Genomic DNA, 25,002 nt, shown 5'->3' on the forward strand with positions numbered 1-25,002 from the left:
AGTCTCGCTCCAGTCAGTCCTCATCAGTGCTTGGAGACTTGGGGGAATAATCTGCTGCCCCCCCCCCCCCCACACTGACGCCACATTAAAGCGCCGCTGATGCAATGACGGATCATCGTCCCGTGACTCTGAAGAATGAATCTTTCTGGGATTAAACGTTTAAAGTAGGGATGCTCCCATCAGGGTTTGATGCTGGTGATTCCATGAGTGAAATCAGCCGATACCGATTACATGGATTAATTAAACATATATCCATTTAGTTATGATACGTACTATTGGCCGCGGCACGGCGCTCGAGTGGTTAGCGCGCAGACCTCACAGCTAGGAGACCAGGGTTCAATTCCACCCTCTGCCATCTCTGTGTGGAGTTTGCATGTTCTCCCTGTGGGTTTTCTCCAGGTACTCCGGTTTCCTCCCACATTCCAAAAACATGCTAGGTTAATTGACCACTCCAAATTGTCCATAGGTATGAATGTGAGTGTGAATGGTTGTTTGTCTATATGTGCCCTGTGATTGGCTGGCCACCAGTCCAGGGTGTACCCCGCCTCTCGCCCGAAGACAGCTGGGATAGGCTCCAGCACCCCCCGCGACCCTCGTTAGGTAAAGCGGTAGAAAATGAATGAATGAACATACTATTGGCCAAGGGTGGCATATACGGGGGGGGGGGGGGGGTCAGGACCGCCAAGCATACATTTTTCTTTATTCATTCATTTTCTACCGCTTTTTCCTCACGAGGGTCGCGGGGGATGCTGGAGCCTATCCCAGCTGACTATGGCCGAGAGGCGGGGTACACCCTGGACTGGTCGCCAGCCAGCCAATCACAGGGCACATATAGACAAACAACCATTCACACTCACATTCATACCTATGGACAATTTGGAGTCAGCAATTAACCTAGCATGTTTTTGGAATGTGGGAGGAAACCGGAGTACCCGGAGAAAACCCACGCATGCACGGGGAGAACATGCAAACTCCACACAGAGAGGGTGGAATTGAACCCTAGTCTCCTAGCTGTGAGGTCTGCGCGCTAACCATTAGACCGCCGTGCCGCCCACATTTTTCTTTATTTGTCTTCAAAATAACTTGAAAAGTTCTGAATGGATTTGGAAGAAATTTTCAGGAATTGTCGGAAATTGGATATTGAAGAACTGATTCAATTTTGAGAGTGATTCGGATTTCTTTACCTTTCCCTCATCCATGGGGTTGTCACTGATGTGGACGACTGGTCCAGGGTGAGCCTTGGAGGACCTTCAGGGGACACAAACAGAGACAAGAAGACACTGAGCAATGGTTTCTCCATCGGGTATTAAATGGCTCACATCCCATTGTGCTGCAAAGGGTTAAAAGGAGAACAAGAGCAAGTGTCTGTGAACCTGTGGAGGAAATGTGCTGGTGTGGACAGAGCTGTCAGTCACCGGCAAGGCTCTCTGAACTTTGTGATGGACGGCTCTGAAGATCTGTCGTCCCTAGTGGCTATAAATGCATGCTGGTGATAGGATTTGAATATCAGCATAAATGAGAAACGGTCTTTTTTTTTCCTCCCTCATCCTCAACTGGACCAAACCTCCTCCCCGTTGGAAGACACAATGAAGGATGAGGGGCATTGGGCAAGGTCACAGACGCTGACACATCGCTCTCATCCCAGTGAGCGAGGGAAAGAACACCCTTGAAGACAAAAGAACAAGGAAGGGCTGCATGTTTTAGAAAAGGTCCAAGCTGATAAAACAATGTTTTAAAAGTGGAAGCATCCTGGTGTTGTGATGTTTTTTGTTTTTTTTATATTTAGGAAACTCATTGCCCTTCTGCAAACGTAGATAATGTAGTCCACTGGGCATCCTTCAGATGTTCATGATACTGTATATCTACGCAGTACAGAATTGAGGTGCTAGCACATCCCACTAAGCTAGCGATAGTGCATGATATGCTGTTCGCCACTATACCTCACTGAACTCATTCATTCATTCATTCATTTTCTACCGCTTATCCCCACGAGCTGTCTTTGGGCGAGAGGCGGGGTACACCCTGGACTGGTTGCCAGCCAATCACAGGGCACATATAGACAAACAACCATTCACACTCACATTCATACCTATGGACAATTTGGAGTGGCCAATTAACCTAGCATGTTTTTGGAATGTGGGAGGAAACCGGAGTACAAACATGCAAACTCCACACAGAGATGGCCGAGGGTGGAATTGAATCGTGGTCTCCTAGCTGTGAGGTCTGCTCGCTAACCACTCGTCCACCGTGCCGCCTCACTGAACTCAAGAGGAGGAAAACAAAAGATCTTAGTCCCAAAAGTTTCCCAAATCTGCAAATCTCTACACATCATGCTAAACTATGGAAGATGATGCATCATATGCTGCTCGCGACATTCCTAAGAAAGAAGAAAACACAAGACATTGGACCCAAACGTTTCAAAAATCTGCATAGAAATTGAGACCCAATCACACCTTGCTAGGCTATCCAATGATAGTGCATGATATGCTGTTCGCCACTATACCTCACTGAACTCAAGAGGAGGAAAACAGAAGATCTTAGGCCCAAAAGTTTCACAAATCTGCAAACTAACAGAGGTTCTACACATCATGCTAAACTATGTAAGATGATGCATCATATGCTGCTCGGGACATTCCTAAGAAAGAAGAAAACAGAAGACATTGGGCCCAAACGTTTCAAAAATCTGCATACAAATTGAGACCCAATCACACCTTGCTAGATTATCCAATGATAGTGCATGATATGCTGTTCGCCACTATACCTCACTGAACTCAAGAGGAGGAAAATAGAAGATCTTAGGCCCAAAAGTTTCACAAATCTGCAAACTAACAGAGGCTCTACACATCATGCTAAGGCTTGCCAGGCTATCCAATGATAGTGCATGATATGCTGTTCTCAATTATAGCTTGAAGCAGGGCTTCCCATCATTCAGGCATACTCGGATGCCAATGTGTTGCTTGAATGAACTATTCAAAACTATTATTAACTATTATTAACTATCAAGACTATTCAAGTGCATGATATGCTGCTGTCTCGCATATGTCACTACAAGAATTAAAACAGAACGCCCTGTTCTCAAAAGTTTTGTAAATCTGTAGACAAATAGAGTTACCATCACATCATGCTAAGCTACGATGATGCATGATATGCTGCTCATGACACTCCTCAGGAGAAAAAAAAAACAGCTAACATTGGGTGCAAAATCTCTACCAACACATTACACCCCATCACATTAGACTAAGCTAGCCGATGACAGAGCATGATATGCTGCTGTGTGTTGATTACACAACATTAGTTTGATGGAAGAGTTGCTGCCGATATAGGAAGTGCTTTACCATGGCGAGCATCTCGAGTCACAACATTTCTCTAGAGCTCTTTTTCATTTCTGCAACTTTTGAAAGGTAGAAACATTTTGAATAACAGTCAAAAGGATGCGTATTGGCAGCTAACACTCTGTTAGTTATGTCTATATTTAGCCTGATGGTGCTGGAGCCTTATTACTGCTGCAGCTGGAAGCTTTTTTTTTTTGTGTGTGTTTTATCTGATCTCACTCCGCCGCCTTCACACATGTGCAACACACACACACACACACACACACACATGCAGCACGGCAATTAAGGCGCATCTTAACACCCACTTTGTAAAACATACACCCATAACAATCAATTACCCTCTCCCTGAATTACAAATGCGCCTCGTCCGCCTGTGCCATATGGTTTATTTCCCCTTGTTTTTAAGACTTTCGACACAAACGCTCCCTGTTTTTCCGCCTGCGAGGCTCAGGCTTGTTGTATCATCTTTGTACAGTAAATTAGGCAGACGAATGCGAATGCTGTTTGTGCACACACGGGCCCTCAGGGTTAAGCGTTTGAAGTCCATATAAATGAATGATTGCATGTTGCGAATGCTACGTGCTTCTGGTCCTGATATACACATGCTGTGTGCACCCTTACAACTCACTGGTGGAAATATGACAAGTAGATTTCAAGACAAAAAACTGCATCTCAGCTTTGTGATATAACTGAGAAAGCCAATTAGTACTATCAGCTTTGATCTTTTTGTCCCATTTTAGATGTTTTTCCCACATATATTTGAATATTTTTTTCTTGTAATATTAATCATTTGTACCCATAATATAACTACCGATAATTCCCTAGTTATATCAACATAAAAATGCGATATCAGTTGATATCAGTATCTGATTTTTTCCTGATCATGATAACCGATATTAAAAAAATGGTGCATACAACACAAAATGTATGTGTTCATTCCACCACAGGAGTTATGTTATGTTACAGATATCGGTATCGGAAAAAGAGAGTTGGACAAGATATTGGCAAAAAAGCAATATATCGGACCTAAACATTCTCCAAAAATGACAACTTTAATTTTTAATGTTATTAAAATTGGGTTATTTCTCCTCATATTATGTATGTATTCTCGTAAAATCACCACTTTTTTCTCATTAGAATACACCTAATCAATATGAATGTTTTTGATTTAAATGTCTTAAAATTACAGCCATTTTTTTTCTTTTTTTTGTGTTTTACAACTATTTCAATTTTCTTCTTGTCAGTTTTCTTCTCGTAAATCAGACTTCATTCCTTTAATATTTTGACTTTATTCTTGTAAGATTAGAGCCACACCTAATTTTCTTTATTTCCTGTTTTGTTCGTGTCTCATAATATTACAACTTCTCTTCAATGTTTCAACTTTACACTGCTAAAAATGAGGCCAAAAATTTTTCCTCATAATATCACATTATTCTCGTAAAATTATAACTTTTTCTCATTGTCTGTGAATATTCTGGCTTTATTCTTGGTGATGTTTCCATTTTTTTCTTTTACTTTTTTAAATTAAATTCTAATAAATGGGCCACACATTGGACTCATTATTGAGGTGCTTTTTAGTTTCTAACTATATGATTGGTAGAAACAAGCAAACCAAAAAAGGAATCACATGTATTTGTTGCATTTAAATACATGTATTATGTTGTGATGCTTCTACATGCAATTCCAAAGGTAAATTAGCTGGTTTATCTACTTGAAATGGCTTGGACACGGCTCAACTGCACTTGCGTCTTGCCTTATTGATCCTATAAATAGAACCCGACCTGTTATAAATATTTACCGCCCGGAATCCCTCGTCTGTGTCATGAGTTCCTCACAGCCAGCGATGTGTTGTTAATAAAATTAGTGAGGAATTGTGTGTGCATTCGAGCACAGAAAAAAGCCTCACTGCGCTATAAAGTAGTCGCGTGGCGGTGTGCAGCCGTGGCAGGGTGAGGTGTTTAACCAATAGGAAGAGTCACACTTCATTACATTTCCAAACAGTTCTTTGGGGCAAGTACAAGTAAACACAATTCAACTCCAGATATGTAGGATCTATGTAAAAATATCAGCCGGGTGCTTTCAGGATAAACCAACATGCATGTGGTAACGTCATGAACATCTGGTATCGCCGGGAGGGCGGAGGGATGACACGAAAAGTCACCATGACAGTGTTACCGTGGCAACCTGGCTTGTTGCTGCATGCTCGTCATATGTGCAATATGTGGCCTCATGTCACCTCAATGCTTTTGCTTCAGTTCACACACAGCTCTGTATTAACTATACAAGACAATAAATTGTCCATGTGACTCATCATAAAACATCAGAACTGAATTTCAATTGAAAAAGCCTTTCCTGACTCACATTATATGTTGCCAGGTGGATTTTGAGGCGAACGAGTGCTGTTGCCCCTAAGCGCACAATTAGTACTTCAAACATAGCTTCTCTTTTTTTAACCCAAAAATACAGTGCATGAGGAGAGGCAAGACAAAATAAAGCTTTTGGAAAATGTGGTTGGTGAAAAAGTTATAATATTATGGGAATAAAGTCAAAATATTATGGGACTGAAATGATTATTTCAGCAGAAGGTTGCAATATTTGAAAAATTAAAAAAACAGCAAAAATGGGGAAAAAAGAGCAAAGTTCATACTACTACTATTAATAGTAATAATAATAATAATAATAAGGACTACACTGCATGAGTGGTTAGCACGCAGGCCTCACAGCTAGGAGACCCGAGTTCAATTCCGCTCTCTTCCATCTCTGTGTGGAGTTTGCATGTTCTCCCCGTGCATGCGTGGGTTTTCTCCGGGTACTCCGGTTTCCTCCCACATTCCAAAAACATGCTAGGTTAATTGGCGACTCCAAATTGTCCATAGGTATGAATGTGAGTGTGAATGGTTGTTTGTCTATATGTGCCCTGTGATTGGCTGGCCACCAGTCCAGGGTGTACCCCGCCTCTCGCCCGAAGACAGCTGGGATAGGCTCCAGCACCGCCCATGACCTTTGTGAGGATAAGCGGTAGAAAATGAATGAATAATAATAATATGCTGCTTTATAAAATATCATATTTAAGAATTCGGTCCTTGCTGGAAAAAGTTGCGCCTGTTGCCTAGCCTATGTATGTACGTATACACACAGCATGTAGCAAAAAACGTCAACGCATGAAAAATTCATGTCCATGAGCTTCAGGGTCATGAGTGGGGGCGCGGCAGCAAATGGAAGGGGACAGAAGAGCAGAGGCTTAAAGCCAACGCGTTCATGTGAAATATGTGTCATGGTACGCTCTTAACATTTTTGCCACTTGTGCGCGGCTCTGTGTGCCCACTGACCATCAGTACGAATCAAGTCAACACACACAAACACTTAAATGTGAGCACACACACCAAGTTAGGAGTCTCATTGCATCTTTTACACGGTTCATGTAGAACAAAGTGTGGCCGTGGTCTGATGATATCATTAAAAGACAACAATAGGAGAGGGATGGCACTGCTGGCACACGCGCAGAAAGAGAGGAAGAAGCATGTCATCCTCACACGGCGGCCATCACCTTACAACACATATTCTGTGATAAGCTCTGCCTCTACTTTGTGGTGCCCTGCACTTAAGAGAGCACTTGTCGTCACGCTGCATCCTCTCTGTTCGTGGCGCTGAGGTGTCACAGCAATAACAGGTGTCGCTGGATCCTCCAGACAGGCTCGGAAGAAAATGAAAGCTTTTTCTTCCGTGCACACTATGTGATATGTGTGATATGATCATATGTGTATATATGAAATTGATGCAAATTGATGATTATACCGTATTGTATGCATATGTGAATGGACACATACTGTAGTTTTGCACTATGTATCTAAACGGACTGACAAATGTTATGTTAGTCATACGCACACATGAATGGACAGACATTTAGATTATTTGTGTATGTGAATAGACAAACAGAGGTTGCCATTGTACAGTATGTTTGCAAACAGTATGTGGTCAAACAGATGTTCACAATCAGTGCGTGTGAATGCACAGACATAGCATACATGCACATACATTAGATGAATGGACAGACAGACACACTGTACTCAAATGGTGGATAGATTTTTTTCATTCCACGTGTATGTGAAAGACAAACATATGGTTAGATACAGTGTGTATGTGAATGGACAGACATATGTTCAAATACTGTGTGTTTGTGAATGGACAGACAGATGTTCACATACTGTGTGTATGTGAATGGACAAACACATGTTCACATACTATGTGTATGTGAATGGACAAACAGATGTTCACATACTGTGTGTATGTGAATCGACAAACAGATGTTTTCACACTGTGTGTGAGAATGGACAAACATGTTTACATACTGTGTGTACATGAGTGGACAAACATATGTTTACATACCGTGTGTACGTGAAAGGACAAACACATGTTTACACACTGTGTGTTGATAACATTATGTGCATACGTGAATGGACACACATATGTTTACATACTGTGTGTATGTGAATGGAAAAACATATGTTTATGTACTGTGTGAATGTGAGTGGACAAACATATGTTTACACACTGTGTGTTGATAACATTATGTGCATACGTGAATGGACACACATATGTTTACAAACAGTGTGTACGTGAATGGACAAACATATGTTTACACACTGTGTGTTGATAACATTATGTGCATACGTGAATGGACACACATATGTTTACATACTGTGTGTATGTGAATGGACAAACATATGTTTACATACTGTGTGTACGTGAATTGACAAACATGTTTACACACTGTGTGTATGTGAATGGACAAACATATGTTTACATACTGTGTGTATGTGAATGGACAAACATATGTTTACATACTGCGTGTATGTGAATGGACAAACAGATGTTCACATACTGCGTGTATGTGAATGGACAGACAGATGTTCACATACTGTGTGTATGTGAATAGACGCATATGTTCATACGATGTGTGTATGTGAATGAACAGACAGGTGTTGACATACTGTATGCACACGAATGGACGAATGTGCATACAGCAGTTGGATATTTTTTTTAACATATGTGTACACAAATAGTGGATAAATGTTTACATAACGTGTGTGCGTGAATTGACAAACACAGCATATGTATGTGTGCAAACATTAGCTGAATATGTGAATGGACAGACGGATTTGTTCATGATATGTGTAGACAAATGGTGACTAGATATTTAAACTATATGTGTTTGAACAGTATATTGATTTCCAATTGAAACTCTACCTGAGGAACATTACACAAGTAGGTCGTCCTTGAAGCCAATAAACTTCCACGTCTTCTCCAAAGACAAGGAAAGGTTATCTTGCGTCCTTAAAACTGTTTCTACGTCTTATCTCTCCTCCATCTGTCTTCCCCACGACGCCTTCGTCTTGCTACGATGGCAGAGCTTCTCCATCATCACCACACGCTGATGCACATCCCTCCCCCTGCCCCCCCCCATCCCCCTCCCTCCGAGCACTCTCACCTCCTCTCCCCCTCAGCTCAGTCTATGTGACGTCTGCCTGTCCCGTACACTGATCTTGGCGGACACCTGTTCCAACCCTCCTCGGCTATTCCCTCCTGGTGCACACTCTCATGCACCGGAGGGATGGAGGAGGGTGGGGGGGGGATGTGTGAAGCAAAACGCTCCGGTGAATAATTTAAATCTCTACAGCAGGGAAATAAAATGGAGGCTGTCAAGCTGACAGATCCATTGAGGCTGGAGAGTCTGACACTGCAGCTGGGAATGATAGAGCCACATTTGTGCACTGAAACAATAATAACCTTTAGAAAATGTAAAATAGTGATGACGCAGCATCCCTTGCAGCACTTAGGCCAGTCAATAGGCCTGTATGTTGCAATCAGCTCGATTCCCGCCCAGTTCAAAGCATTGATCCACACTCGCTGCCCCCGTTGCCGCTGCGTTGCGGCGCAAAGTCGTGCGGTATTTTGAAGAAAAGGCACTCACAGTTCAATGGCTTTGTTCCACATGATGACGTAGCCTGAGAGCATGAAGGACTCCACGTTGACGATGTGGATGTTGCCCCGTTCCGTGCCGATGTACAGCCACTTGCTCTGGAAGGGTAGGTGGCAGAAGGTTATCCTGCCAAGCAAAACCAAAACACACAAGAACACCCATTTAGGACAGCACGGCTCCACGACAAATAGGGATAGAAATAAGAGGTGGGGGCGACCTCCAGTTCCGAGACTTTTAGAAGTCTAATGAGAGCTTATAAAGCATTCATCTGCTCAGTACCTTTTTCATCGGTTTGCTCTTTCATCTGCCCCCCCCCCCTCCCCATTCAACCTGCAGACTGTCACTGGAATAATAATGCAGCACCTTGGTCATCTGGCAAGCTTAATATTTCAAGGTTATCCTGCCCCTGCAGTTATCCCTTTGTATCTGGAAGTGGCACTATTGGCCTCAGGGTCGCCCCCTGCGGGTTGTGCTAGCCACGTCCTCAAAGTTTTATCATCAGTCAATGACAATTCTTTGCTAAGTGTCGCCCGTGACCCTGCAGAGATGCTTCATCCAATCTTGCTCAAATTTTACACGCACCTCATTTGTTTTGTGCAGTGCATTGAGCTGTATGAGAAAATTCAAGTCAATCTGACTTATGGGGTTTAACGACAATGCCACAGCGATTCAACCGTTAACTTATACCAACACATACAGTAAATATTGTACCAATCATGAAAAACTACTATTTGTAGGCTTGTCACGATATATTGTGCTGGTTGATATCAATTTTTTTTTTAGCATTAATTGTCATGAGAGGTGTAATTCACATTTGAACCACAAGATGGTACTCAAGTATAGTGTACGCTGTACCTTTGTGAGACATTAGCTTGACAAGGAAGTTGCCTGTATGTACGGTATGTTTTTTCCAATGTAGCCAGCGACACCGTCTGTGAGCGTGCACTGGTTTGTTATTATATTTGCCAACCAAACGCCTCAGTAAGTGTTGATCATCAGGATAAAGCCTAAGTTGCCTGAAGCACATCCACAGGTTTTTTTTTTTAGTTATTTATGATTTTTTATTATTTATTTCATTTGAACATGCATCAGATTACAATTGAGTGCATCACATAATCAGTTCACAGTTCCACATGTCCAAAAGGAGTAGGAAGAAGCAAAGCGTATTAAATCCTACCCCTCCATCTGGTACTTTTACAATCAGTAACTGTTACATTTGTTCACTTCCTGCTTTCCTAATATAATTTAAGTCAATTTTTTTTTTTTACATTTTTTGTCACGTACCAAAGTATGAGGTGATATGACCTTACAATGACATAATGGGTACCATAGTAACTGTATATGTGTCGCTTTAGAAAATATCAAAGTGGCCTTTGCATCCTTTTATTTTTCACTATGTAGCCCTAAGTTTGGCTCATGTAAGAAAGACAACGGTCAAGGCTAACTGTGTCAAAAATACTGTATAATGGGATGTACCCGATGAAACAAGAAACCATAAGTCAATGCACGTCACGTATGGAAGTTGAGCGCACATGCTAACTGACCGAGAAGCGTGGGGTGAAGAAGAGGAAGCGACAGGAAGACAATTACAGACATTTGCAGTTGGAGAAGCTTGTGTGTCATTTTCTGGGTGTTTGCGTCATTGCCTCCGATTGTTGTGTGTCAGTGTCTTCACACTTGCCGTGATAGTCGCGTCTACTAAAAACTAACTCAACAGTGGTCGCGATCCACACACACACACACACACACACACAGTAGGGCAGTTGGCAGCTTTCAGGCTGAGGGCCAAATGCCGGGAGATGACAGATGCCTGCCACACACAAGCAGAGTATACGAGCGAGCAGCACACCAAAGAGAGCACGGCTCATTGGGCGTTAATTGCGGACGAGAGCTCTTTGAGAAGTCATCATTTCTAAACGCGCAGCTTTGTTTGATTTATGCTCCTCCGAGGAGCACCGCAAGGCACCGGGTGACCAGCTTGGTTATTGAGTTAGTCAGCAGCTTGGAAAGTTTGACCCTTAACAGCGAAACCCGTCAAAACTAACCTTCCACAAGGCCGACGCCAATGAGACATTCATGTTTTGTAATTAGGAATTGCCATTCCGTGAAAAAATGCCATCATCAGCCAAAATGCCAAAGGGCATCACGGCAGATCAGAGCAACCACACAGCATGGTGCCTAGTGGCTGTGAGCAGGATAGCCGTGACTTTAAAGCATAAAAATATGTGCTTCTTTGTTTTTCTCAAGCTGCTGCCCCTCCTTTTCACCATGCATGTATGTATTTAAGTTAGTTAGCCCCTGAAGCCCTCTGACAGTTTGCTTTTCATGAAAAAATGATCTTAGGGTTTTTCTTCCCTTCCATTATTATTTTTTTCTAGCTACTGCGCCTCCCCTGAAGCCCCTCTGACAGCCTCATTTTCATTTTTCAATAGCTACTGGGCCTCCTGTAACAAAATTACACTTGCATAAATTAAGTTAGATGAGGTTATTCCCTTAATTTTCTGCTTCTCCCTTGGAAAAAAAAACACGCTGGTCAAGAGAGAGTATTATTTTTGTACTACAGGTAGGTGGAAGCTGGAAGAGCTAGAGAAAACCAAAGCAAACACTCACAGCGCTAATCACAAGACTTTTACGATATGCAACATTTTCCTCCAAATGCACTGACCCCAACTTCTCTCTCTTATTATCTCCCATCATATCATCCACTGTTGCCAACAAGAGTCTACATCTGCAGCCGCTTCCTGCGAGGCCAGTAGGCGACTGGAGGCTCCAACGCCAGATTGACTCGGAAGGATTTCTTCCTGCTGCCTCCTTCCGCCGATCAGCAGTGCAAAACCCACAGACTGACTCACCGCTCTCTGGCTGAGGCCCAGTCTGTCCCGGCTCCTCCTCCCCGTCTCTGTGATCTCATACGAATGGATGCCAACGCCGGAGGGCTTTCTGCAATGCTGCCTTCGTCCATCCACTCAAATTGGGATCACTAGCGGGACGGAAGGAACCTTCTGTCTATGGCAGACAGGGTACGGATGTGTAATGTCACAGTATAGTCACAAGTGGTAGCGGGGGGCTAACACTGCTTCCTGTTAGCCACCTCTTACAGTCAATGTTTTAGCCCTGAAATATATAAATCAGCCTCCCTTAAAGCAGAAACTTTTTTCAAAAATCTGAAAGTGGTGATTGAACCCTCTGGGTTCGGAGTGAGGTCTTGGCCCAGGTGGAGGAGTTCAAGTATCTTGGGGTGGAGGTTGACAGGCGGATTGGTGCAGAATCCGCAGTCGCTGTACCGGACCGTCATGGTTAAGAGAGAACTAAGTCGGAAGGCAACACTCTCAATTTACCGGTCCATCGATGTTGCCTCCCTCGCTTTGGTTGGTGACAGAAAGAACGAGACTGCGGATACTCCCGAGGTTGGTTGGACTCTCCCTCGGACAAAGGGGAAGGAGCTTGGTCATCCGAGAGAGAGAGTTGAACTGGCTCGGGCATCCAGCCCTCTTCCAGTCAGAAGTAGGACCCAAGACCTGGGAAAAGCTGGACGATTATGTCTCACAGCTGACCTGGGAATTCCTTGGTGTCTTCTTGGTGGAGCTGGAAGAGCTGGTTAGAGAAGAGGAAGTCTGAGACAGCTGCCCCCATGACTTGTGGGACAGTGCCGTATCATGGTGAAGCACGGTACACTAGTATCCTGATCCCAACATGGTAATGTTCTTGGGAATGTTACATTTGCCCATGCAGGGGCACATCAAGTATAAAATATACAATGGATGGCATCACTCGGTTGGTTTGTTGTTGACATTTATTGCTACAACACGACCGACGTTCGCTTTGACTTGTTCTTTGATGTGCTCAACAACTTCCAAAATGTCTCGAGTGACTTTGCAGCTTCCCTCCAAACATGACATCTCTTGTGAAGCAGCAACGCAACCGTGTCTCGGGGTGGTGGCGCAGAGCGGCGGCGGCGGTGGCGGCAGAGGCGCTTACTAAATGTCAGAGGCGGTCAAGCGCCTCTGCAAAAACACAAGCCGCCCGTAGTCGCTGGCGGCCACCTGTCTGTCATATCAACGCTGTGTCAAATCACTGCTTCTGACATTTCACCCATGCAATACTTTTTTCTAACAGGATCAGATACGAACGGATGATTAGATTAGTTCTGATGAGTGACCACGGCGTCCGTGATTGAAGAAGACAGATTGTCGACTTCCTTGAGGCCTGCACTGTCCACGACGAGGGAATGATTGTCAATGACAACAAATATTTGTGGTTTTATAAATAGGACTACAAACCTATTTGAATATGTCTCAGGGTAGTGGCTACACGACATCATTGTACCTGCATGCAGACGAACGCTTGTCTCTGGGTGTTTGAACCTTGACACTTTTACAGTTTGTTGCACCTCGTGTCCCGAGACAAGGTATAAGCAGGAGTCCAATGATTAGTCCTATGAGGGACGTTAGTAGAGACTGAAGACATGTTGGCAGGAGTCACAATTTTGATGACTTTTGACTTGACTTGGCAATACCATCAAAGACTTTGCCATAAGCAGGAGTCCAATGATTAGTCCTATGAGGGACATTAGTAGAGATTGAAGACATGTTGGCAGGAGTCACAATTTTGATGACTTTTGAATTGACTTGACTTGGCAATACCATCAAAGACTTTGCCATAAGCAGGAGTCCAATGATTAGTCCTATGAGAGCGTTAGTAGAGATTGAAGTCATGTTGTCAGGAGTCACAATTTTGATGACTTTTGACTTGACTTGACTTGGCAATACCATCAAAGACTTTGCCATAAGCAGGAGTCCAATGATTAGTCCTACGAGGGACGTTAGTAGAGATCGAAAACATGTTGGCAGGAGTCATAATTTGGATGATTTTTGACTTGACTTGGCAATACCATCAAAGACTTTGCCATAAGCAGGAGTCCAATGATTAGTCCCATGAGGGACATTAGTAGAGATTGAAGACATGTTGACAGGAGTCACAACTTTTATGACTTTTGACTTGACTTGACTTGGCAATACCATCAAAGACTTTGCCATAAGCAGGAGTCCAATGATTAGTCCTATGAGAGCGTTAGTAGAGATTGAAGTCATGTTGTCAGGAGTCACAATTTTGATGACTTTTGACTTGACTTGACTTAGCAATACCATCAAAGACTTTGCCATAAGCAGGAGTCCAATGATTAGTCCTATGAGGGACGTTAGTAGAGATCGAAAACATGTTGGCAGGAGTCACAATTTTGATGACTTTTGACTTGACTTGGCAATACCATCAAAGACTTTGCCATAAGCAGGAGTCCAATGATTAGTCCTATGAGGGACATTAGTAGAGATTGAAGACATGTTGGCAGGAGTCACAATTTTGATGACTTTTGACTTGACTTGGCAATACCATCAAAGACTTTGCCATAAGCAGGAGTCTAATGATTAGTCCTATGAGGGACATTAGTAGAGATTGAAGACATGTTGGCAGGAGTCACAATTTTAATGACTTTTGACTTGACTTGGCAATACCATCAAAGACTTTGCCATAAGCAGGAGTCCAATGATTAGTCCTATGAGAGCGTTAGTAGAGATTGAAGACATATTGGCAGTAGTCACAATTTTGATGATTTTTGCCTTGACTTGGCAATACCATCAAAAACTTTGCCATAAGCAGGAGTCCAATGATTAGTCCTATGAGGGACATTAGTAGAGATTGAAGACATGTTGGCAGGAGTCACAATTTTGATGACTTTTGACTTGACTTGACTTGGCAATACCATCAAAGACTTTGCCATAAGCAGGAGTCCAATGATTAGTCCTATGAGGGACGTTAGTAGAGATTGAAGACATGTTGGCAGGAGTCACAATTTTGATGACTTTTGACTTGACTTCGCAATACCATCAAAGACACAGTGAGGAAGATCAAGAAGATCTGGGTTAGTATCTCCCGGGTACTTTAATTGGACAATCCAAATTGTCCATAGGTATGAATGCCTATCCCTAAATGTGAATGGTTGTTTGTACCCCGCCTCTTGCCCAATGATAATAGGCAGCCAATGAAATGCGACAGTTCAAAAAAAGCGTGAGCACAGTCAGTGAGGGCTTTAGCAAAAACCGAGCGAATGCGCAGGGAAGAGCAGATGGTGCGTTTCGATCAGGTCTCACCTCTCTCTGCTGAACTTGAGCGAGTGCAGGATGGCCGGTCTCTTCTGCCTCAGGTTCCACAGGTGGACCGTGTCGTCCGCCAGGGCGCTCACAAGCGCTCCCTGTCAAATATACAAAGATAGACGACACCTGTCATCGCTATTCCATGCAAATTACAGAACAAGTCCATAAAGGTCTGCAGGACTGGGCTTGCATGAGTCAGACTTGGAACCTTGGAACGTCTGCATGTGATTCAGCTCCCCCAGTTAGACATGATGTATGTATATATTCAGTATATATACACTGTAAATATAAGAGTGTCGGTGTGTAGGAGGCACAAAAAATCACTTCCATCTCCCGAAGGGGTTGTTTGGGCTGCTGAGTCACAGTCAAACACACACACACACACACACACACACAAGTGCAGTGAAAACCGAAATAAAGCACTAATGACAGTCACACGCACAAGCACTGCACTTGGTCATACTGAGAGGTCTTTGTCATTCCTAATTAGTACACAGGAGAGGGTGTATACTACTGCAACAGTACACAACAAAAATACCAGACCATGAGGTCCACCCTGCATGGAATAATACACCCTTATGGACCGTGGCTTTGCGTACAAGTACATTGAGTTGTGTATCGGACCAAGTATCGCCGGCTATAGGTGACAAAAGCCAAGTGGCCCCGCCCGTTTGCGGTGCGGTGCTCCTGTTTTTGAACACTTGCACCTTCTAATAAGAAAAAAGGTAAACCAAGGGTTTCCAAAATGCGGTCCAGGGGCATGACTGGCTCACAGCATGTTCTTTATTGGCCCGAGAAGACAGAATTTTGGGGGGAAAAATTGTTTGAAAATAATACAAATGAAAACTATCATTTGTTATTGTGGTTGGTCAGAAGGTGATGACTGCAAGCGGGAAGGACTACAGTACTACAGTACTACAGTACTACAGTAAGTGATCATCATAAAAACACCCTTGCTACCACTTCTAATACATTTTTAAGGGAGGAAATGCGATTACCGGAGGATGAAAGTTTCATGATTCAGCTCCCCGACCTCCTTTTAAATGACACTCAGCAGGGTGGACTACTTTTTTTTTTTTTAAGCAATATACTTGAGTAGGATTTTATGTCATAAAGACACAGCTGAGCCTAAAAATGTGGATTAGGAAGCTGAAAGAACAAATTGCAGGAATAATAGTCATTGCCAGCATTACTGCATTTGATTGTTATTAGTCAATTGATCATTAATTGGGATGTTTTGAATGACTATTAACTATTAACTAATAATCATGGTGCTTTTTCTTTAACTTACATTGTATATTGAAGTTTTTGTCTCATTTTGCACAAACAACCTCCTCGACTGGTATGAGTTGATAAAAGTGTATCGGTATATTGGCAGGAAGACATGTTTTGAGTGCAGTGAATACAGGAAGTAGGCCCGGTCCGCCTCTTACCTCGTTGATGAGAAACTGTAACTGGATGACGGCCGCTCCGCTCTCGTGCTGGCAGTAGCACTCCACACCGGGACGACCGAACCTGAAAGTCTTTGGGTCAAGGCAATTTAGAACTATTTCTGAATGTGTTTGATCAGTATGCACCAAAAATGGCAGCCATGACGGAAAGTACTTGAAGGTCATTTGCACCGTGCTCCTCCTGCTTCAAAGACCATGGCATCTGTCTCTTTCCTTACCTGCTGGGAAAAGCAACGGAAAAATCACCCTTTTGGACAAGCTTCCCATATCCGTGTACGTTGTTTATATTCCTAAGGCAAAACAATAAAAATGCTTTTCTATATAAGAAGCTTCTACAGAAGAGAACACACACAAACAAGGTGAGGGGATTTACTGCAGATAATGAAATAAACACAATCAACCGACTGGAAGTGAACATTCCGGCCGCTGAGGAAAAAAAAGTAATGGAGGTAAAAAGCAGAGAAAAAGTGAGAGAGGAATGGATGGAGAATAATTAGAACAGCTTTCTAGGTGCAGTGTGAGCTTGCTGATTATATTCATTCATTCAGTCAGTCGTGACTCCCTGGACTCTACAGGGGGCAATTTGTCATCATGGGGGGCAGATAAAGCGGCAAGTGTGGCTCATCATATATGTGTGTGTGTGTGTGTTCTTTTACTACACAGAAATATTAGCCATATGGATTGTAACGGTACACTAACTATACACTGCAGCCACATTTTATTACCTGAAGCATGGCCATCACTACAGCTCTTCTTCTACAGCTACAATCATGTGGCTCAGCATCCACATCATTAGGTGCAGAGATGACCAAGTTCAATTAACAAAGGGGACACATGGATATAAATAAGGGGCGTTTTTGTTTGGTTTGGGGGTCCCAAAACCCCCAAAACAAACAATTCCTGAGGTTGTGAAGTGTACTCCTTTACATAAACCCCAAAAATGTCCCTGGAATGATGTCCAGATATAACTTCAGGTAATGTCACATCATTTGTTATCGTTTAGAACTCTAACTGTGTTGAATAAAAGGGGTAAGCACCTTCTCCCTCAAACTGGTGATGTGTCTTTGAGTGGCTTGTCAATACAGTAATCCCTTTTTTGTTTATCGTGGTGAGTTGATTCGACTTGATCATATTAAGTGAATTTGCCCAAAGTAGCGTTCCTTCTTTTAGTAATGGAATATTTTCATAATCATGGCATAGAAAATCTGTTAACAATCTTTAAAAAATGTTTGTTTGACACTATTAGAGTCATGTAAACATGAAATAACAGCCTTTTTGTCACCTTCATATTACCCAATATAGTCAATATAATCAGAGAAAAAAAGTGATGTCAGGGGTTCAAATCCTAACAAATTCAAAGTACTGCCATTTCTGAAAATTGATTTTCAAAAACTGAAGAAATTGCATGTTGTCATGCTGACATACGTACACTTGCAAGTACAGTAGCAGATTTGTGAGGATCAAAAATAGCAAGAAGGGAATCAAAAATAGAAAGAAGCCGGGTGCTGAGCTGTGGCAATCTAACATCAGTGTTTGTTAGCCGTTAGCTAAAAATAAAACCTGAACACAAGCGCGGGCATTCTTCAACTGTCACAGTGCCTCTCGCTGCATCCTCGCGTGGGACAAAGCTCGCTGCATGTGCCACATTTGCTGACAAGGTTTTTTTTTTTTCCCCCCTCTTCCTCGTAAGGACTTTTCACAGCAGCAGCCCGCCTGGCCTCTAAAAGCGGGACAGACTGACCGCGACGGCAGCGAGACGCGAGGAGAAAGGAGCGCTAAAGCAGAAAAAGTGGGTCATCTTCACGTCTTGTCAGATCCGATGAAACTCTCCCAAGCTGTTGTGGAATTCTAAGATGACGTCTAAATGGATTCTTGCGGGTTTTGTTTGTTTGGTCCAAACTGCAGGGAACTGTGTTGAGCAAGAAACCTACAGGAGGAACAGATGATCTAAGATAAGATAAGATAAGGTATGCCCTTATTAGTCCCACAAAGGGGAAGTTTACAGCAGCAAAAGCAGAGTACGGAAGCAAACAAGAGTGCAAATCACACTATTTACAGCTGTGTACATGTTTATCAAGCTGCAGGTTTATTGCACGCTTTATTGCATGGTTATTGCACGATTATCGCAGGATTATTTTACAGGACTTTTGGAAATTTTGTAACCAAAAGTCTTAAGTCTTAAAATGATAGCGGATACACAACAAGGAAACAAGATGAGGGCTGATGAGTGTAGGGGGTGAAAAGAATGCAGCGGGAGAGAGAGCGAGGCTGGAAGCTGCTGTGACGATGAAGTGACGTCAAAGCGAGCCACTCATACATCACCCTGCCAGCCAAAAGGGGGTGTGGGGGGGTGGAACCTGCGGGCATAGACAAAAAGCTCTGTGCTGGAGTCAGAGAGAAAGCTGACAAGAAGAAAGAATGAAGGCTACTGTAACAGAAGACCAAAAAAAGAGTTCCCTTCTCAGGTTGCCTGCAGATGTTTACGTCTAATTTAAAGGCTGTTAAGGGAATCACACATCCACTCCTCCAGGCAGGAAAACTCTCCACCAAGACCCCCAAAAAACATGACCATAGGTAGACCATGATTTGTAGGACTTCAGTCCATCCAATGTGTGCTAAAAATATGTCTGAAAGATTGACTTATGTCATGTTCTCCAAACTTACAGAGCTCTTTACAAAGGTCTTCCATCCTGTGTTTAGTGGAATGGAAATTCCATGTTTGTAATTGTGACATTATTGAGGTACAGAGGTGATAAAGTCAATCTCGGTCTTCTCTTGTTTGATGATTTCATCCTGGATATTGGAAAACCTGACAGGAATATTATGGTTTTATTGAGTGGCTCTGATATGAACTGTAATTACATCCTGGAAAATGATTTGCAGTGGAAGTCATTATTGGTTTGCAAAATATGCACATCGTGTCTGCTACATAGATAATATTGACAGTACAGGAACTTTGGAAATCCATGAATAATGGTTACCATTCGCCTCGGCAGCCATTATGTGCGTTAATTTGCCTTGAACGTTTTGCTTCTATGGTATTAATATTATTTTTAACATTCCCAGATAGGACCATTTTCAGCATTTGTGCATATAACTCCACAAATAAACGGTCAGAGCACTTGGAAAAAAATACATGTTTCCAACAGGCTCTACAGAATATCAAAAGACTGATCCAAAATATGATGTGACATACAACATGGAAGCAAGTATTTACAATATTGCCAAGGAGAAACCATATAAAGTATGTGAAAATTGTATTTTCAACAAGAAAAGGGCATTTAACAACACGTCAGCTGTCAGGAACGCCAATATGAAGCTAAAAAAACATTTTTACTGTTGTACTAAAAAAAAGGACCGTGTGACCGCTGTGCTTGTTGGACAAACCCATCAATAACAGATTTGTGCTTCCTCATGAATACCCGAGTCACAAGTGGAAAGGAGACACAGGGGTGTTGTCATGCCATCATCATCAGGCACGTGCAAATAAGCCCCCCCTCCCCAAAAAAAACAACAAAAAAAAACAGCAGCTGCATACAAAACGGTGATTTATTTGCTTGGCACTGAGCTCGTATAAATAATTTCCCTCGACGCGTTTGATTCATCATGCAGACAAACAATTTAACTGCGATGTGGCTGCTGAGTTTTGTAACACAAAACTACATCATTCTGTACGGGTAGACTGCAACACACACACACACACACACACACACACACATGGTCAGTCTACCAAAAGCATGATAAAAGAAGCAAATATTAAAGTGGTTCTCAGCAATTTGCATGCTCAAATAAAGTATCACTTTCAAAATCTCGCCAGAAAATATCACATTTTGGCGTATTTTATAGCAGCAGGGCACGCCATTGTAGTATTTAGATCAGGGGTCTCAAACACGCGGCCCGCGGGCCAAATGTGGCCCGCAGGACATTAGTTTGAGGCCCCCGCCTTGGTATGAAAGTTTAATGTTAGTGCGGCCCACGCAAATTTGATATAAATGCTGTATGGTATCATGTGCCCAGAAAAAATTATTACGTTTGATTAATGTTCATGTTAAAGGTTAAATAACTGTTAATAGTTATCCTCCCTATCCGTGTGGAAGTGGTAAGTTTTTGGCTATTTAAGTTTAAAGGAAATAACTTGAAGGCTACCGTTTAGGTCGCTAGCTCTCTAGTTTGCGAGTTAGCATGTCTCAAGACCCTGCAGTTGCGCAATATGTTGTAAATAAAAAAAGTATAAATGTGACTATAGTCGTGTTTTGTCATGTCTACAGGGCTCTAATAATGCTTTGTTCATTTTAATCTGAATAATTTGTCTACCCACCAACTATATGTGGTTTCTTAAGTTTTTATTATTTGCCGTTTTATTATTATTATTATATTTATTTATTACTGATTGATTGATTTTCTTTATTCTTGATTTGTTTATTTATTTTTCATTTTATTTTGTGTAGAAAAATAAAAAGTAAGATATCTGAGAACAGTGGAATGTTTTATCAGAGCTTTTCTTGTAGAAAATTGGAACCAAGGCGAAGTTTTTTAATTTTTTTTGTTTTGAATAAATGTGTTTTTTGGGGGGGGGGGAACCTGATGCGGCCCAGTCTCACCCAGACCCAAGCTCCAGTGGCCCCCAAGTAAATTGAGTTTGAGACCCCTGATTTAGATGTTCATAAATGCAAGAATTGATTTATTCATTATTGATAAAAGTTTGATTTGCACTTTTTATGAGTAAATAAATGTGTTTTAAGTCAAAGGTTTTGAAAAAACACATCATCTTCAGTAGTGCTGTCACAAGATTTTACTAGATTAAAAAAATGACAAAAATGTATCTTGTGCACAAGGCCCGGGACAATAATTCATGAATTTATCACACAAGAAATGAAAATGGACTTAATATACAGTATTGTTATGAGCATGTGCAGGAAGAGGGTTCACTCTGTGCATTGCTACATTTGTTCCTTAGAACAACGGCATGAACCGAGTGAACCCTTTATACAGTCTCTTTGTCTCGGTGGGTGGAGGCGGGGCCGCTAGCATACACACAGGACACACATGGCAATAGCATGTCATCTCTGTCGTCTGAGCGTCATGACACTCAAAGTGACAGCACCTTGGACAGCTCCCCTCCCAGTAGAATCACCCACCTATGATAGCGGTTGATTACTCATACACTCCTACATGTTTATGTTATTTAAACTTTGCATATTAATACGGTTCCCACAGTATGACTCATATTTGCCCTGAATGACAACAATAGACTATTCCTTTTCATGAATGCTAATTAAATGTCACACACGATTTAGGTATTAAAGTCACTGACCTGTAAAGATAAACATGAAACATGTATTACATTACAGAAAACTGTTATATTATATTAGACTGAAATATTATAATGAAAGAATTTACATGGGCCAGAGCCAGCACCGGTGAGGCGGTCGGTGTTAATTCACTTTAAAATACTACAGAATAACGCTGTAGGGATAAGGTGGATTGTTACTTTCTGGAACACTGCCTGCTGAGCCCGGGAGCAGGGTGTTAATAAACTACTATGTCATCTCCTTTTAGTCGCCAATAGGAAGCCAATATCTGGAAAGAGATGAGAAACTGGGGTTGATTTAGGAGGTAAAAGCAAATAAAAACAAGGAAAAAGGTTTGGGAAATTCAGCGGTTACAAGGATGAGTCGGGAAAAAGAGAGGGAACAAACGTTGAGTCAGCAAAACAGCTTGTGGCCCAAGTCTTGTGACGTGATGCGGGCCAGAATGACTTCCCAAAATAGTGAAAAAAATATTCATATAATGTCTAGCTTCATGGATAAATATGGTCAACAACATTGCTTTTAAAGCCAAATGGGTCACAAAGTCCGAGCGTTACATCACAGGAAGGTTCCCTTGGTGGCTATTGTGTCATCAATGGCGGCTTTACATGGCTTTACACTCATATTACCCAATATCACAGACATAGTAAGAGTACATAAGCCATTTAAGACGGAATTAAAACGCCTCTTCATTCGCAGCACAGTAAATGTGTTCCCTAGCGTCACATTAGGCCCTTGTCTTAGCAAACTCTGACACCTAGTGGCCAATGTGGAATACTACATTCACAATTTGAATGCTTATTCTGCCTGGTATTTCTACTTGAGTTTATTTAGAGACTTGAAAATGCTTAGTTTAGGGCAAAACCCTAGACAATGATACTGAAACGCAACTCTGAATCCCCAACGTAACTTCCTGTCCGCACGTCTGGAAGACATTTACTGAAACACACCCAGCACAAGTCTTATTTATGTCTTAAATTGCTTATTTTCTCTGATTATATCTACTATATTGGCTCATGTGAGTGTAAAGGTGACTATAGGGGTGTTAGGTCATGGCTACAGGGCTCTAATAATGTTAAAGTCATAAACCATTTATTAATATTGAATCCTGCTTGGGGGAAATTCACTTCACTGCAATAAATGACGGATTACTGTATGGCAGGGGTGGGCAAACTACGGCCCGGGGGCCACATGCGGCCCACTAAGTGTTTGAATCCGGAACGCCAGTAGCTTTCCAAGTATTTAAACTTTTAACATACAACATGACTTGCAAGTCGGATGTCTTATTTAGTAAAAAAAACAACAAAACTGTAAAATTATTTTTTTTTTAAAAACCCTGATGTTTAAAGGGCTCCTGAAAAAGGGACGTGAGGATATTCAGCTGATAGTATAACATTTTTACAGATAAAATTAGACAAAAAATAAATTCAATAATAATTCAACAAATAATAGTGTGTGTGTGTGTGTTAAATATCGGCTCCCCGGACAATTTTGTTAACTCAATGCGGCCCACGAGTCAAAATATTTGCCCACCCCTGCTGTATGGTGTATTATTACATATTATACTTGCTTGTCATCTTTAAGATAAAGCTTACATAGCTTATAGTACAATTTCCTGGCCTACATTGGATTTCTTTAGCATCTTTAATTTACACATCAAAGTGGAACCCCGCATCCTTGAATTTTTATTGATCGATATTTTTGTTTCAGAGAAAAAATGCACACAAAATGTACCAAAACTGCCAAGCGTATAATAGCAGCATGAAAAGCAGTTGTAAATCAGAATATAAAAGAGTGAGAATAATTGTCTCCATGGACGGTGACTTGGCTATAGCCATACAGAGAAAGAGCAAGAGAGAGAAAGACAAGAATACGTTTGTGACTTTCCTTCTGATGATGAATTATTGAAGCAGGGGAAGGGAGCCAGCGTGTGCATTTAGATGGCTTTATGTATTACCCTTCTCAAAATGCCAGGCAGGGAAATATTTTATGAGAGCGTAACATCAAGCCAAATTAACCTTTAACATATTCGCACTGTGAGATCATGCATCTCACCATTCTTGGAAAGATCTCCCTTCAATGCAGTACTATCTTGGACATCATGACAACATCGGGCAATAATAATAATAATAAGGATTTAGGGCGGATGTTCCCATAAACTAACAAAGCTGTGAAACATTTTCGTATTCCATCACAAAGCAATCAGCGTGCGCTCTTCTATGAGGCGCCATGTATACCCTCTGGCGTTGCTATCGAGCAAATCTTTGCAAAGCACCGCGCCACATTAGCCACGCTTGGACGCCAACACGGAGATTGTCAGCGAGCCGACCGAGAACACGGCTCGGATCCTCTTTCAAGGACATGTACCTGTAAGGTGCCAATCAGCTGGAACACTTGACTGACAGTACACTCACAACCCCCGAACGCAACATTCCTAACAATGCTCTGGTTGGGAGATTGCCTGACCACAAACACTCAGCAACTGGACCGAATAGACGAGTGGGTGTCACCTGGTTTAGCTGCAGGACCCGTCACGACCCCCCACTGACCACCTGCAGCACTGAGACACTGTCTCTTTATGGCGCTCTCTTCTGCAGCGGTTATCTGCAGCTGTGTGTTTTTGTGTGTTAAATCACCAGTCAACGTCCTTTCTCTCCCACTCAATCCAATAGCGCAGACAAGAACATGAGGTGCATTCATGGACATCGGGTCATGTCTTAATTTTTTTTTTTTTTTTTTTTTTTACACAGCCAAAAAAAGGTCTTTAGAACCCTTTAGAAC

The 25,002-nt window shown here is 42.1% G+C and overlaps 1 protein-coding gene across 5 annotated transcripts in view; it reads right to left on the bottom strand.

The window, feature by feature from the left end:
- stxbp5a (syntaxin binding protein 5a (tomosyn)) overlaps positions 1–25,002 on the bottom strand; it is a 69,408-nt gene that overhangs the window by 23,389 nt on the left and 21,017 nt on the right. For all 5 annotated transcript variants that reach the window (XM_078799262.1, XM_078799261.1, XM_078799263.1 and 2 more), the window contains 4 exons: positions 16,895–16,976; positions 15,459–15,559; positions 9,304–9,438; positions 1,185–1,248 (listed from right to left, as the gene is read on the bottom strand). In XM_078799262.1, coding sequence (XP_078655388.1) covers positions 1,185–1,248; positions 9,304–9,438; positions 15,459–15,559; positions 16,895–16,976 — 382 coding nt within the window. The remainder of the gene's footprint in view (positions 1–1,184; positions 1,249–9,303; positions 9,439–15,458; positions 15,560–16,894; positions 16,977–25,002) is intronic.

This window comes from Doryrhamphus excisus, linkage group LG19, assembly GCF_037039965.1.
Source record: "Doryrhamphus excisus strain RoL-2023G ecotype Guam linkage group LG19, RoL_Dexc_Guam_v1.1, whole genome shotgun sequence".
NCBI lineage: Eukaryota > Metazoa > Chordata > Actinopteri > Syngnathiformes > Syngnathidae > Doryrhamphus > Doryrhamphus excisus.